The sequence below is a fragment of the Pogoniulus pusillus genome, chromosome 36 (genome assembly GCF_015220805.1).
Source record: "Pogoniulus pusillus isolate bPogPus1 chromosome 36, bPogPus1.pri, whole genome shotgun sequence".
Lineage (NCBI taxonomy): Eukaryota > Metazoa > Chordata > Aves > Piciformes > Lybiidae > Pogoniulus > Pogoniulus pusillus.
The window spans coordinates 8,780,072-8,794,374 of record NC_087299.1 but is presented as its reverse complement, the minus strand read 5'-3'; the positions used below and the strand labels follow the sequence as shown (position 1 = coordinate 8,794,374).

General features: G+C 51.3%; 1 protein-coding gene across 1 annotated transcript; it reads left to right on the top strand.

The window, feature by feature from the left end:
- The first annotated feature begins 122 nt into the window (after window positions 1–122).
- On the top strand, window positions 123–13,978 carry LOC135190376 (solute carrier family 2, facilitated glucose transporter member 5-like). The gene is made up of 12 exons (XM_064171722.1): window positions 123–395; window positions 3,092–3,190; window positions 3,578–3,738; window positions 4,199–4,323; window positions 6,821–6,973; window positions 7,050–7,175; window positions 7,414–7,601; window positions 8,465–8,575; window positions 9,557–9,658; window positions 10,017–10,092; window positions 11,709–11,836; window positions 12,501–13,978. The coding sequence occupies exons 1-12, from the start codon at window positions 339–341 to the stop codon at window positions 12,732–12,734; spliced, it is 1,560 nt and encodes a 519-aa protein (XP_064027792.1). The 5' UTR covers window positions 123–338; the 3' UTR covers window positions 12,735–13,978.
- Window positions 13,979–14,303: the final 325 nt, after the last annotated feature.

Here is a 14,303-nt window from a genome sequence, read left to right as displayed (position 1 = left end):
TGAGCGGCTTCTGCAGCAAGCCAGCCCCTCCTGGGCGTCCAGCGGAGCCCCTTTCCCCTCTGGCTGGGCCGCACCTCTGCTTGGAGCCAGCTGCTGGAAGAACATCTGAGCCAGCAGCCCCCGGCTGGAGGGGGAGAGGCGGCAGAAGACAGGAGGGAGCCGCGCAGGAGGGCAATGATCACACAGCTGCAACGTGCTCGAAGCGCTTCAGCGCCGCCGTGATTGGATGCTTTCCGCGGCCACACAGGGCAATTCTCTTCGCAGGGCGTTCCCCTCCCCTCTGCTGTCTGTTTGGGCTCTGAAAGCCTGGGTTTGGCATCTGCGAGTGGAACTCCAAAATGAAGGTGCAGGGAGAGAAGCAGGAAAGATCCAACGGCAATGAAGGCTCCACGGGGGTAAGTGCGAGCCGGACCCTACCCTGCCAGCTTCAGCCCCCGCAGAGAAGCTCTCTGCGATCTGGAGGCAGTTGTAGAGGAAGGAGAAGCCCGAAGTCTTTTGGGCTAACGTAGCCAGAGCTGATCTGACAGAAAGAGCAGAGGTGTCCCTGTCCTGACGCTGCTTTAGGTCAGTCTGGGGTGTCCTGTTGCACTGTGCCTCGTGATTTCCCCTCTCCGTTTGCAGCTGACTGCCCCTCTAACTCCTGGGGCACTTTCCCCTTCTGCCTGCGAGTTTTCTTTCCCACTTTCTAATGGCTTTTAGGCTGCAGATGCTTCTGGATGCCTTTTGCAGCAGTGTCGTTGTGGCATCTTGCCCAGTGCCGTGCTCGTGTAGCCAGAGGCTTTCCTGAGTGTGCTGAACGTAAATAACTACCACCAGTGGCTCCTCGGAGGCAGATACTTTCTCATCGCTATTCTGGGCTGCAAACAGTCTCCCTGCAGCTACCTGAAGGGGGGCCGAAGCGAGGTGGGGGTAGGTCTCTTCTCCCAAGAACTAGTAATAGGACAGGAGGGAATGGCCTCAAGTTCCACCAGGGAAGGTCTGGGTTGGATATTAGGGAAAATTTCTTTCTTTCAAGAGTGGTCAGACATGGGAAGAGGCTGCCCAGGGAGGTGGTGGAGTCACCATGCCTAGAGGTGTTCAGAACATGTGTGGGTAGGGCACACTGGGCCGTGGTTTAGTGGGCATGGTGGTGCTGAGAGATGGATTTGTTGACCTTAGAGTTTTTTTTCCAACCTTAATCATTCTCAGATTCTATTCCTAGAATTTGTAACTGGAAGCCTCAGCTTTGTCCATATCTTTACTCTGAGATCAGGTTGAGTTTTGATCTCCTACGGTGGCTTCAACTCTGCAGCCCTCTGGAGGGCAGCTGCTAGAGCTTCTGAGGGGTGTCAGGAGTAAAAGTAGCAGCAGCAATCTGGACCAGCGTTCAGTTAGGGAAATGACAGGTACCTGGTGTGGGGCCTGAGCTGAGCGTTGGGACACAAAGCCCTGCAGCTAGTAAGGATAATTAGGGTGGTAGAAAATTAGATGCCTGGGTGAAAAGTGGCTGGAGTGATGCAGCAGCAGTGAGAGGTATTAGTGAGCTATTAAACCAACACCAAGCCAGCAGATCAGCTCAGCCAATGCAGCAGGGCCAGCCTGAGGACTGAGCAGAAATGCAATCATTGCCAAAAGCAAACTGCTTGTGGTCCTGAGGGCTGCACCCACATCATGCTTGGTGTTTGGTCCTGCTGCAGGTGGCCATTTCACCCTCCTGTTGAACTCTGTGCCACCACCAGGCCTTCAGTGAGCTACTTGGATAAGTAATTGGCTTCAGTGGCAGTGGGATTAGATCCATCAACAGCTTGATCCCAAAACGTGTGAGGCAGAAAAAGCCAGGGTGTGATAGCAGAACAAATGAACAGGAAAGAGGTTTTGCCACCTCATGCAAAATAAAATACCTTATCTTGAAAGCTTTCCTGTGCCAATATCCTGTGTTATTGCACTACCCAATTTGCCATGTTGGAAGAAGAATAATTGCACACTGGATTTTGTTGTTGGTCTTTTTTCTTCCTCCCTGTGGGGTGCTTTCTTTAAACGTGCTAATTTAAACATTATTCATCATCCAAATGCTCCATCAATAGCAGGGGAGAGGGGAATGAGTTATTGCAATGACTCTGTGCAAATTGAGCAGAGCAAAACGAGTGATAATGGAAAATGAGGTCCCCAGAGGGACCTGGGCAGGCTGCAGAGGTGTGCCCGGGCCAACCTCATGGCATTCAACAAGGCCAAGTGTAAGGTCCTGCACCTGGGTGGATGCGACCCCAAGCACAGCTCCAGGCTGGGTGGGGAATGGCTGAGAGCAGCCCTGAGGAACAGGCCCTGGGGGTCTGGGCTGATGCAAAGCTCAACAGGAGCCTGCAGTGTGAGTGCAGCCCAGGCACAACCCTGTGCTGGGCTGCAGCAAGAGCAGTGTGGGCACAGGGCAAGGGAGGGGATTCTGCCCCTTGGCTCTGCTCTCCTTAGACCCCATCTGGAGTCCTGGGGGCAGTTCTGGAGCCCCCAGCACAAGAAGGACATGGAAGTGTTGGAGCCAGTGCAGAGGAGGTCACAAAGGTGCTCAGAGGGCTGCAGCAGCTCTGCTCTGAGGACAGGCTGAGAGAGTTTGGGCTTTGCAGCCTGGAGAGGAGAAGGCTTTGAGCAGACCTTGGAGTGGCCTTCCAGGATCTGGAGGGGGCTATGGAAGGCTGGGGAGGGACTATTGACAAGGTCTTGTAATGACAGGACAAGGAGGAATGGGTTTAAACTGGCAGAGGGGAGATTCAAAGTGCATGTTAGGAAGAAGCTCTTTGCAGTGAGGGTGGTGAGACACTGGCACAGGTTGCCTGGGGAGGTTGTGGCTGCTCCCTCCCTGGAAGCTGGCTGAGCCCTTGAGCAACCTGTTCTAGTGGGAGGTGTTCCTGCCTGTGGTGGGGGGCTGGAGCTGGCTCAGCTTTGAGGTCCCTTCCAACCTAAACCATTCTGTGGTTCTATTCACAACCTGTTGGGCTTCCTTCGTGTGGCAAGGGGAAGTGAAAACCACAGAAGGCAGGTCTTAGGGGACCTCTTTATTTGCCATTCATGCCTAAAAGCTTCTGAGGGGGTGCCTGTGTTGGTTGTGTCCCCTCTGCAGAAGATGACACTGGTGCTCGCCTCGGTGGCACTGGTATCTGCCTTTGGATCTTCTTTCCAGTACGGCTACAACGTGTCTGTGATCAACTCTCCAGCCCCGGTAGGTTGGGCTGTGGAGTGGAGCATGGCTGAGGAGGGGGTCTGCAAGCAGAGAAGGCAGCAGAGCGTGGGTGTTGCTGGGCTTGTTCTCCATGCTTCGAGTCTCCAGGCACCTGGGCAGAAGTGGTTCCTTGGGAGAGGTGTTAGGGTGTTTGGTTTTCCCCAGCATGAGGAGTGTCCTCCTTCTGGAATCCAGGTGAATCTCCTAAGGCAGGATAACCTGGAGTCTAGTGCAGGCTTCTCCATCCCTCTCTCGCATTCCTTTTCCCACTTAGCCACTCTGGGGTTTATCAGTACGTGTTTGGGGGGGGCTTTATGGCATTTGTTGGTAGTGAACTCTTCCAGCATGAGAACTTGAGAGTGTTAAGTGTTCTGTCTTTCATTCCAGTACATGCAGGACTTCTACAACCTGACCTACTCGAACAGGAATGATAAGCCTATTGACAGTGCCTTCCTGACCTTGCTCTGGTCTCTTACTGTGTCCATGTTCCCTCTGGGAGGCTTCTTTGGCTCCCTCATGGTGTGGCCTTTAGTCAACAACTGTGGCCGGTATGTGACAGTGATGTTTAGGATCCTTCACCACCCATTTGCTGGCCTCAGATAAGAGTTGCCCGAGGCTGCCAGGAGCATGACTGTGTCTTACACACCTTGATTGTAAAGAAGATGGGCTGGTGATCAGCTGCTGGGCTCAGCAGCACAGGTGGCCTCCCACGGGTGGGAGAATTGGTGGTTTCAGCATGGCCCAGGCTCAGGCTGCATGCTAAGCACTGAGCCAGGCAGAAGGCAACCATGAAAGTCCTGGGCTGGGATCACAGATCAGACCCAGCTTCTGCTGCTTGGGTTTCCCCCTTTTTGAAGCCTAAATTCCCTGCAGGGAAAAAAAATGGGATAATCACCATCGTCTCCTTGGTTAGTCTTTGGGGTGGTGATTCACTTGAGTTTTGGGCAGCGTGGCACAGAGGGGCCTGAACAAAAATAAACTGACTCTTTCTTCCCTGGTGCTTTGCAGAAAGGGCACTTTGCTGATCAATAACCTCCTCTCCATTGCTGCTGCAATCGTTATGGGAACCTCAGAGATAGCCAAAACCTTTGAAGTAATCATCGTTTCACGTGTTGTCATGGGAATATTTGCTGGTAAGTGAGAGGTTGGATGCCAGAAAGAGCAATAAATGTGGTTTTTGGCTATGGGAAGGGGCTTTATTCTCACAGGTAGCATATTTTAGCCATACATCCACATCACTGTGCACTACTTGCCTGAGTAACAGTTGTCATCTAGGAAGCAGTGGTGGTGAGGCTGGAGTTGAAGTTGTGCAGAGGAGATGAGTCTGTAGATGCAGCTGTCCTCTGCAATAAGCATCAGCCACTGGAGCTCCAACCAGAAACCTGCTCAGAATAATCTTTTCCCAGACATCTTGGATCAGTTAGCCTGGCTTTTTGAGGGGGGCTTTTTGCTTTTCAACAGAATCAGAAGCAGAACAATCCTTCTAAATGATAGAATCAGTCAGGTTGGAAGAGACCTCCGAGCTCATCCATTCCCACCTATCACCCAGCCCCATCCAATCAACTAGACCATGGCAATCAAAACCAACACCAGATCAAATCATCCAGCCCTGGAACTGGCTGTTCTTCCTGCTGGGGAAAAGAAAAGTGACAAGAGAGAGCAAAGGGTTCAGAGGCACAGGGTTGACTGCAGAGGTAGTGGGAAGGCGAGGAGCAGGGGGTATGTGGGCTGCTGGTCAAGCGGCTCTATCAGGGCTGGAGTGCACTGCACCCCCAGCAGAGCCAGGCTGATAAGGATCCTAACAGCATTTGGGCTCAATCAATTGGCTTTGGGCTAAGGAGACTGACACGCTCCATGGTTTGTTACTGAGTTGCTATGTCCTGGGAAGATAAAATGAGAAATCAAGAAAGTGACCCAGGAGAACAACTCCTGTAACACACAGCACGTCAAAGAGTGAGGAAAGTTACCTTGTCAGATGGTTTGGTTCTGGCTTTTGACTCTCCCCAGCCTGGCAGCTGCTGTGTTGGCTCTCTAAATACAAAGGGAGCTGTTCAGTGTGATCCCTCTTTCCAGTTATTTATAACTGGCAAAAGAATCTGGACTGGCTGTCCTGACTTGCCCTTCACAGCTTGATCTCGCTGGAGCTGTGGACTTCGTTTCTGGTGAGGGAAGGTGCTGAGCCTTGGCCTGACCCAGGCTCTGGAAGGATCCAGGCTCTGGAAGGATCCAAGCGTGACCTTTCCTTGCCAAAGAGCAGCTCCAGTGTTGCTAGCAGTGCCGGCAGCCCCCACTGTGTGCAGGGCCCCTCTAGCAGGGGTAGCTCCTCATAGTCTGAGCAGTCAGAGAGCCACCAGTACTGGAGTGCAGGAGCCCAGGAGTCACTGCTAGCAGGTTTTGAGCTGGGCAGTTAAAAGGCTGGCTATAGTGTAAGCTTAAACCACTGCACCTCAGCAGTTTAGTTTGTTTTCTGGCTGTTTTGCACTTGTTGCCATGCCTTTGGCTTTCAGATAACAGCTCAATCACATTTGTGACTCCAGGTTCCTGAAGGCTAGGACCTTTAGAAATGCAAGATAAGAGCCTCACATGGTCATTTGACTCCAGGAGTTTGGGGTTTGCGTGCCAGGATTTACAGTGTAAGCATGGGAGCTGGCAGCTCTTGGTGCCAGTGTGGGTGACTCAGAGTGATCCTCAAAATAACCTGTGTCCTATTTGAGTAGAACTATCTGCTGCAGCCTGCTGATATAAAAGATGTGGAGATGTGGTGCTGAGGCACACAGTTTAATGGTGGACTTGAGACTGCTGGGTTAATAGTTGGACTTGATGATCTTAAAGGTCTCTTCCAGCCTGAACAACTCTGTGACTCTGATTCCATGCTATCTGCAAGAGATCTCAAACAAGCAAAGCTCTCTGCAAGATGTTCCTGAGCAATTAAAGGAGCAGGACACTTTAAAAGCCAGCAGGAGTTCACATCCTTCCACCTTCAGGCCGGCTTGTTTGGACACAGATTTATTTTCTTGGTTTAGAGAAATCAGGAATTCCTCCCTCACACTTTGAGTTTGCTCCCAAAGCTGAGCAGCACACAGTTAATTTCATCTGCTGTGTTGAAATACTTGGCAGGCTCTGCTAGGAGAAAGCTGAGGGACACTGAGAGCCCTCCAGATCATCTGCCAGGTCTTCAGGCAGGCTACTGCTAGTGTTCTTGGGCCGCTAAAATGCTTGGCTGCTGAGCAGTTGATAAGCTGGATCCTCAAAGCAGCAGAAGATAGGCAGGTTGCCCATCATGCACCTGTGTTTGGTTCTTTTCTGTGTTCCAACTGCAATGGGTGAAACAGTCCAGAGGCAGCAGCTGCAGTGTTGGATTTTGTCCCTCTCCTCGCCCCGAGAGATCCAGTGCCATGTGGGTTTTGTGCCATGGTCCACTGTAGGATGAGGGAATCACACACAGCTTCTTCACTGCCCAGAAGATGACATTGAATCTTCAGCTGCAGCAGGATTTGGGTGTGAAGTTTCCACAAGTCCTGTGGTTGAGCAGGGATCACTTTGGTCTCATGTGGGCCAATGGTGTACTGAGGGTGGTGAGCATGCTGACATCAGGCAGCTGTGTGTCCAGCACTGTTCTCTACCTCCTAGGTCTGGCTTCCAACGTGGTTCCCATGTTTCTTGGAGAAATGGCCCCCAGAAATCTGAGAGGTGCTATTGGGGTAGTACCACAGCTCTTCATCACTGTTGGGATCCTTGTTGCTCAGATCCTCGGTCTCAACAGCATCCTTGGGAATGCTGAAGGTAAAGCTCTGCCTTGGCACTTCTCTGTGGGCTCCACCATGGAAAGATTTCTCATGGCTGTCATCTTGTCTCACAGGCTGGCCTGTGCTGCTGGGGCTCACTGGCATCCCATCACTCATCCAGCTCCTTATCTTGCCCTTTTTCCCTGAGAGTCCCAGGTACCTGCTGATACAAAAGGGGAACGAAGAGCAAGCACGGAAAGGTACAGCATCATTGGAGGGGGAGGTGGGAAGGGGCAGGTCTGTCTGTGGGAGGTTCTGCACTGATACGATGCTGCCAGGTGGAATTCCTGGGACGTTGCTCCTTCCTCTGCACGTGTCAATGCTTGGCTTTGCCCCGCGGCAGCACTGCTGGCCCTGGCTTGCTCTGGATTTGGAGCAGGAGAGCTCAGTGTAGACCTGCTGCCTGGTCTCCATAACTCACCTTCCTCTCCTAACCAGCTCTGCAGAGGCTGAGGGGCAGGGATGACGTGGATGATGAGATAGAGGAAATGCGCCAAGAGGACAGGTCAGAAAGGGAGGAAGGACAATTCACTGTCCTCAGCCTGTGCACCTACAGAGGCCTGCGGTGGCAGCTCATCTCCATCATCATCATGATGATGGGCCAGCAGCTCTCGGGAGTGAACGCGGTGAGTGGGCAGGCACCTGGGAAAGGGCAGCAGGGTGGGAAAGGGATGAGGTTCCAAGGTGGATGCTGTGAGGCAGTGCTGACCAGCACTAGAACCTAGGACACAAGAGTACCCCTTCAGCAGCCACACTGGCTCTGCATCACGTTGGGGCAGGTTCACCCTGACCTGTACTGAATCCAGTACTCACCTGTGCTAGATGCAGACACAGTAAGGATAGTTTGAACACCTTATAGTGGCTTTCCAGTATCTGAAAGGGACCTACAGGAAGGCTGGGGAGGGACTATTGACAAGGTCTTGTAATGACAGGACGAGGGATAATGGGTTTAAACTGCAGAGGGGAGATGGAAACTAGATGTTAGGAAAGGGTTCTGTGCAGTGAGGGTGGTGAGAGACTGGCACAGGTTGAGGGTGGTGAGACATTGGCACAGGTTGAGGGTGGTGAGACACTGGCACAGGTTGCCCAGGGAGGTTGTGGAGCACAGAATCACCCAACGTGATCTTTGATCACGTTGGGTGATTCTGTGCTCCACAACCTCCCTGATTCTGTGCTCCCCAACCTCCCTGGAGATGTTCAAGGCCAGGATGGATGAGGCCTTGAGCAACCTGTTCTAATGGGAGGTATCCCTGACTATGGTGAGAGATTGGAACTGGATGATCCTTGAGGTCCCTTCCAACCTAAACCATTCAATGACACTTTTAGAGTAAGCTGCTTGTGCCTGGATCCAAACACCAATGTCTCCAGAAATGAAAGAATGCAGTTCTTGGGCTTCTGTGCACCAGCTGCAGGATGGAACAGCAGCCTGAATGGGATTCTTCTCTTCTGCCTTTGGTCACATATGAACACAGCTGTGGTTTTGCTGCAGGTCTTCTACTACGCAGACAGAATCTTCCAGTCAGCAGGCGTGGAAGAAAACAGTGTTCAGTATGTCACTGTCTCGATAGGTGCCATCAACGTGGTCATGACTTTGCTTGCTGTAAGTTTGTGTTTGGGCTCCTGAGGTTGCACAGCTCCTCCAGTCCCTCCCCAGCCATCACTGCTTAAAGTGGGCCATGTTCGGGACACACACTGGGAGCTGCTTTGCACCACAGATGTGTAGTATTGGAGTGCTGTGTCCAGGTCTGGAGCCCTCAATCTAGGAAGGACGTGGAATTGATGGAGTGGGTCCAGAGGAGGGGCACAAAAACGATTGGGGGGTTGGAGCACTTCTGCTCTGAAAACAGGCTGAGGGAGCTGGAGGTGTTCAGCCTGGAGAAGAGGAGGCTCTGGGGAGACCTAATAGTAGCCTGCCAGTACCTGAAGGGGGCCTACAAGAAGGATGGGGAGAGACTCTTTACAAAGGCTTGTAGTGATAGGGTGAGGAGCAGTGGCTCCAAACCAGAGAAGAGCAGATTTGGATTGGATGTTAGGAACAGGTTCTTTACCATGAGGGTAGTGGAACACTGCAGCAGGAGGTAGCTGAGGCCCCATCCCTGGAGATATTCAAAGTGAGGCTCAACAGGGCTCTGGGCAAGCTGATCTAGTTGAGGATGTCCTTGCTTGCTGCAGACGGGGTTGGACTGGATGACCTGTGGAGGTCCCTTCCAGCCCAGCCTGTTCTGTGAGTCTCTGATGCCCTGGTTGAGGGCACTGCTGTGGACTGAAGTGACCAATCGTGACGAGTTCTCACATGGCTCAAGTTTTCAGTCTCTGGGCTGATAGACCTCTTTTTACTGTCTGGCCTCCACACAGTCCTCACTGGCATTGGGTACAATGAATGGCCTTGCCCATTCTCTGTGTCACTGGCACATCTGGATTCGTGCAGTTCCTGGGTGACTCCATGCCCACAGCCCTTCAGCAGAGCATTCAAATGTCACTGAATGTCTTAAAAGACAAGGACCACCTTGGTAGATTTATCTGGAATAGGAAGTGCTGTGCCTCAGGAGTCTGCTTTCTCACCACCTTCTGTCTCTCTTAGGTTTTCATTGTGGAATCCCTGGGGAGGAGAATCCTTCTCCTTGCTGGCTTTGGATTGTGCTGTGTCTCCTGTGCAGTGCTAACGTTAGCCCTCAATCTCCAGGTGTGTAGCTGAATGGCTCAGGTGATCCCTACCCCTGTGTTTCTGGACCTTGGCTGTACTCCAAGTTGCTTCTACTCCCTGGGTGGGGAGAGATCAGTAGGAAAGGTCTCTGTACTTGTGTATCTGCCTAAGTTAACCCAGGAAAATCTATGATCCTGCTTGTCTGAATGCTGCTCTCAGCAGTCCATGTTCAATGCCTGTTGCATCCATCTGTTGGAAGCAGGGCTCATGCCCAGGCATGGTATGGACACAGCTGGCAATGGAAGGTGCCACTGGCTTTAGAATGCCTTAAGGCAAGCAGCACCTTGGTGAAGTTCAAATAGGAACCACATCTAACCCAGGATTCAATTCTTCCCAGAACACTGTCTCGTGGATGTCTTACCTCAGCATAGTCTGTGTCATCCTCTACATCATCGGACACGCTATTGGAGCCAGTGAGTACGCGCAGCCTAGCCCAGCCTCCCCCACCAGCTGGCTAAAGCCAAGTGTTATGTTCAGTTCCAGGTCAAAAGCTTTCCCAAGCTGACCCCAGGAGGTCAGATTTCTTCCCTGTGTGGCCATGCACCTTGATGGTAGCCAGCTATGGGCTCATTTAGCACAGAATCGTTTGGGTTGGAGAAGACCTTTAGGGTCATCCAGCCCAACCGTTCTGACTCTGCCAAGGCTGGTGCTGAGCCATGCCCCTCAGCACCACAGCTCTGTGGCTTTCAAACACCTGCAGGGATAGGGATTCAGCCACCTCTCTGGGGAGCCTGTTGCAGTGCTTAAGAGCCATTTCACTGCAGGAGCTTCTTCTAATATCCAACCTAAAACTCCCCTGGTGCAACCTGAGGCTGTTTCCTCTCATCCTGTCTCTTGCTGCTAGGGAAAAAAGACCAACATCCACCTCACTTCAACCTCCTCAGAGAGTTGCAGAGAGCCAGAATGTCTCTTCAGCCTTCTTTTCCCCAGACTGGGAACCCCAGTTCCCTTAGCTGCTCCTTGCCAGACCTGTTCTCCAGATTCTTCCCCAGCTTTGTCTCCCTTCGCTGGACACGCTCCAATACCTCAATGTCCTCCTTAGAGTGAGGGCCCCAAAGCTGAATCCAGTATGCTCCAATGGCTGCCTGTGCCCATGAGACAGGAGAGCACCTGGGGTTCAAGACAAAAAGCAAAGTTAAAGTTGTGCATATGCCTGAGATGCCCCCAGTGAGACCTGGAGCTAAGCGAGGCTGAGAAATGGACCCTGCCAGCTGGGCAGTGGTGTTGTGTGCTTGCATCTGCAGGCAACGAATCGAATCAGAAGCAACTCAGATGATCTCTGTGGTCCTGCAGATCACTTTGCAGAGAGGAGATGTGCAGATTGCAGAGACTTTGTCCTGATCCAGCTTCTCAGCGTGGCAGAGCTGTCTGTTTAGCTTGGAAAGCCCTGCCAGAGCCTCACTGGGTGCAGGAATGTGGGTTGAAACTCCCATGGGGCTTCCACTGCCACATGGAATTGCATGCAACCTTTCCTGTTTCATTTGTGCCACCAGGCAGTTTCAGGTGCTGGGGACAGGGAGACTGTTAAGGGGAACACCAGGCCAGGTGGACTGGTGGCCTGACCCGGTTTATGAGAACATGTCCTGTTTCAGCTTGGCAGTGCCACGGGATGGCAGTGCAGGGCACGGGCTGCCGGGCTTGTTGAAGGAGATCTTCTCCCAACCTGTGTTGGGCTGATTCTTTGGGTTGCCTTTTTTTAAGAAGCTGTGCCTTGCTTAGTGGCTGCTCCTGGGGTGCTCTCTGGGGAGACAGTTTGTGTTTACTGATCCTATCTTACAGTTTGTGCTGGAGGTAGGTTCATGCTTAGGGTGCAGCTGTGGGAGAGAAGAGGTTGATTGCACTGTGTGAGCTTAGGGAAGTCATTTAGCTGCCCTGGGTTTGGTATTTCATTGCTGATTTGATTTCTTGAGTGCTTCTAAACACCAGTGGTTTGCAAACCATCACTTGCTGCTGCACAGAACACTGTCACCTAGGGATTCAGAGTGGGAGAATTGCCTTTAGGGTTCCCAAATCTGCGTCTCCCTTCCAGGTCCAATTCCCTTTGTGATGATCACGGAGATGTTCCTGCAGTCGTCCCGGCCTGCAGCCTTCATGGTGGGTGGGTCTGTGCACTGGCTCTCCAACTTCACCGTGGGCCTTGTGTTCCTCTACATGGAGGTAAGATGCAATCACACCAGGCTGGGCAAGACTTCAGCTTCAAACTGGTATCTTCACCCCTGTGTCCTTTGAGGCACCTTTTAATCCTGAGAGCTGCGAAGCTGCTTCCCAGCAGCTCTATGCAGGGTTATACATTAAGGGCAGGAAAGTGATGTTAACCTGCTTGGTTTTATCACCCCTGTTGCACGTGGTTTAAAGTGAAGGAGTTCTTTTTTCAGGTGAATGCCTCATCCTGAATTCAAGGGCGTGGAGAAGGCTGCAGCTTTCCCACTGTGCCTTAGGCGATGGTGCAGAATTGGCTGCCAGGGAACCAGTTTTAGCTTTCGATCGCTAGGTCAAAACTGATCCCCGGCAGTAGTGAGCCATAAATCCTGCACTTGCTTATGTTAGCCAGTGCAAAGGGAGCCAATGAGTTTAGTTCTGCTGATGTAAGAGACTCTCACCCTCCTTTTCTAGTAAATCTGTGGTGGTTTCCAGTAAACCCAGGGTGGTGGCACGAGAAAGCACAATCTAGAACCACCTCTAACTTCACATCATTCAGCTAAAAACATGGGCACATCCCTGTGGCTTCTTCTCTTGGATAGCTACTGCTGGTCCAAATCACATCACATACACAACTGGAGTATCCCTCTGATCCCTGCTCTGCCTTCTTTCATTGCCCTAGGCTGGACTGGGGCCCTACAGCTTCCTCATCTTCTGTGCCATCTGCCTTGCCACTGTAATTTACATCTTCTTCATAGTTCCTGAGACAAAGAACAAAACCTTCATGGAAATCAACAAGATTATGGCCAAGAGGAACAAGGTGGAGATTCAGGAAGATAAAGAAGAGCTTAAGGATTTCCACACTGTCTCAGGTGGGCAGGCAGAGAAGAAGTCAGTGTCCAGCAGTGATCTGTGACCCAGCCCAGGGTTTGGCCTGGCCCAGACATTTTTCACTGGAAGAACAAATGCATCAATTCATCATTTGATACTGATCTTCATTCAGACCTTCTGCAAGCTTCTGACAGCAGGACTTTGCCATGTTAGCCTCTGTGTCTTGAGATCTTTCTCTTTGTGAGTGGGTAATTGGCAGGACCATGCTGGTTGGTGGCAGAGCCACTGCCCAGGCAGAGCCTGCATGGGATTTGTCACAAGAAAAGGGCAAACGTCCTCAGGCAGCTCGGCTCCTGTGATCTAGTAACCTGTGCCATAAGGTGATGTATGCCCCTGGTGTCCTGATTGACACAAGCAGCCTGCAGGCTGGGATTTGTGCTGAGCAAGTATCAGTCATGGGTCCGGCGTGGGTGCTGCTCTGGGGTGATCTGTCAGTTCTGTTTGTTGGGTGGGCTGATATTGGCTCCTCTCCTGTCAACTCCTGTGCTTTCCTACGCCTCAAAGATCCTAAAGTGCAAATGCTTGTCACTGTAATCTCACCCCCACCATGCTCACCCAACTCTCCTTCAAATCAAACCTACTCCTCACTTTGTTGCTGAGTCCTTCCAAAGCCTTATTCTTGAAGTTAAGAGTCATCCATCTGGCTGATGTTTGTTCACAACCAATTTACAGCCATTTGCTCCAGTGGCACTCCAGTTCTTCAGCTGTTTAGGTCATTTCCCTTCCTAGTGTTTATGCTTCGGGTGCCAAAGAGCAGTAGTCCCTCTCTTAACCCTTTAATAGCTCCCATATCACTTCTCTGGACCTATGAGCCAGATGAAGCTCCTTTGTCCCCTGGAGACATAGGACATTAAGCTCAGGAAGAACCTCCCTGCAGCCTTGCAGGAGTCCAGTTCAGGTTGATTCCTGTGCAGTGGGCTGCAGGTTGGAGCCTGTGTTTGCAAACATGCCCAAAATTATCTTCAGCTTCTCACAGTGAATTGCTTAAATTTAGGTTTGGAAACAACTCAGCTCTCTGGTACTTGAAAAAGTCTTCAGAAGCTTTAGAGCTTGGTCCTGTTACTGGTTTCTGGTTGTATCCTCTAAGAGCATCATTCCACTGAAGGCTAAATTAGTCTAAGGACTAGTGCTGACTCCTGGAAGAAGTGCACACTGATTTTTAAAAGGAAAAAAAATATTGTTAAAGTATTTATTAGTTTAAATGCTTTTGGGGTTAATTGTGGCATAATTTAATGTGGAAAAAATAAATCTAATGAATTGTTACATGGAGCTGCTGCCCTCTGTTCTGGAGTGAAAACAAAGGCAGGCAGAATTGCTGAACAGCCTGGTGTGGATTCTGTGTTGGTGGAGATGATCCTTCACATGATCAACCTTTGAAAGCAACTTTTGTACCTGCCCACAAACCTGGGATGTGTAGAGGTTCAAAAAGAAGCTGTTGCCACCTCTGTCTGCCCATCTGTGCACAGAAATGAAGGCAGGCACTGACTGCAGCACAGCCATTGTGTAGCAGCTGAGCTGTCCTGCAAAGGGTTTCAAGACCCTTTCCAATGTGATACATCTGCAGGGGAGGGGGTGGTGATCTGGGAAGGAAGGA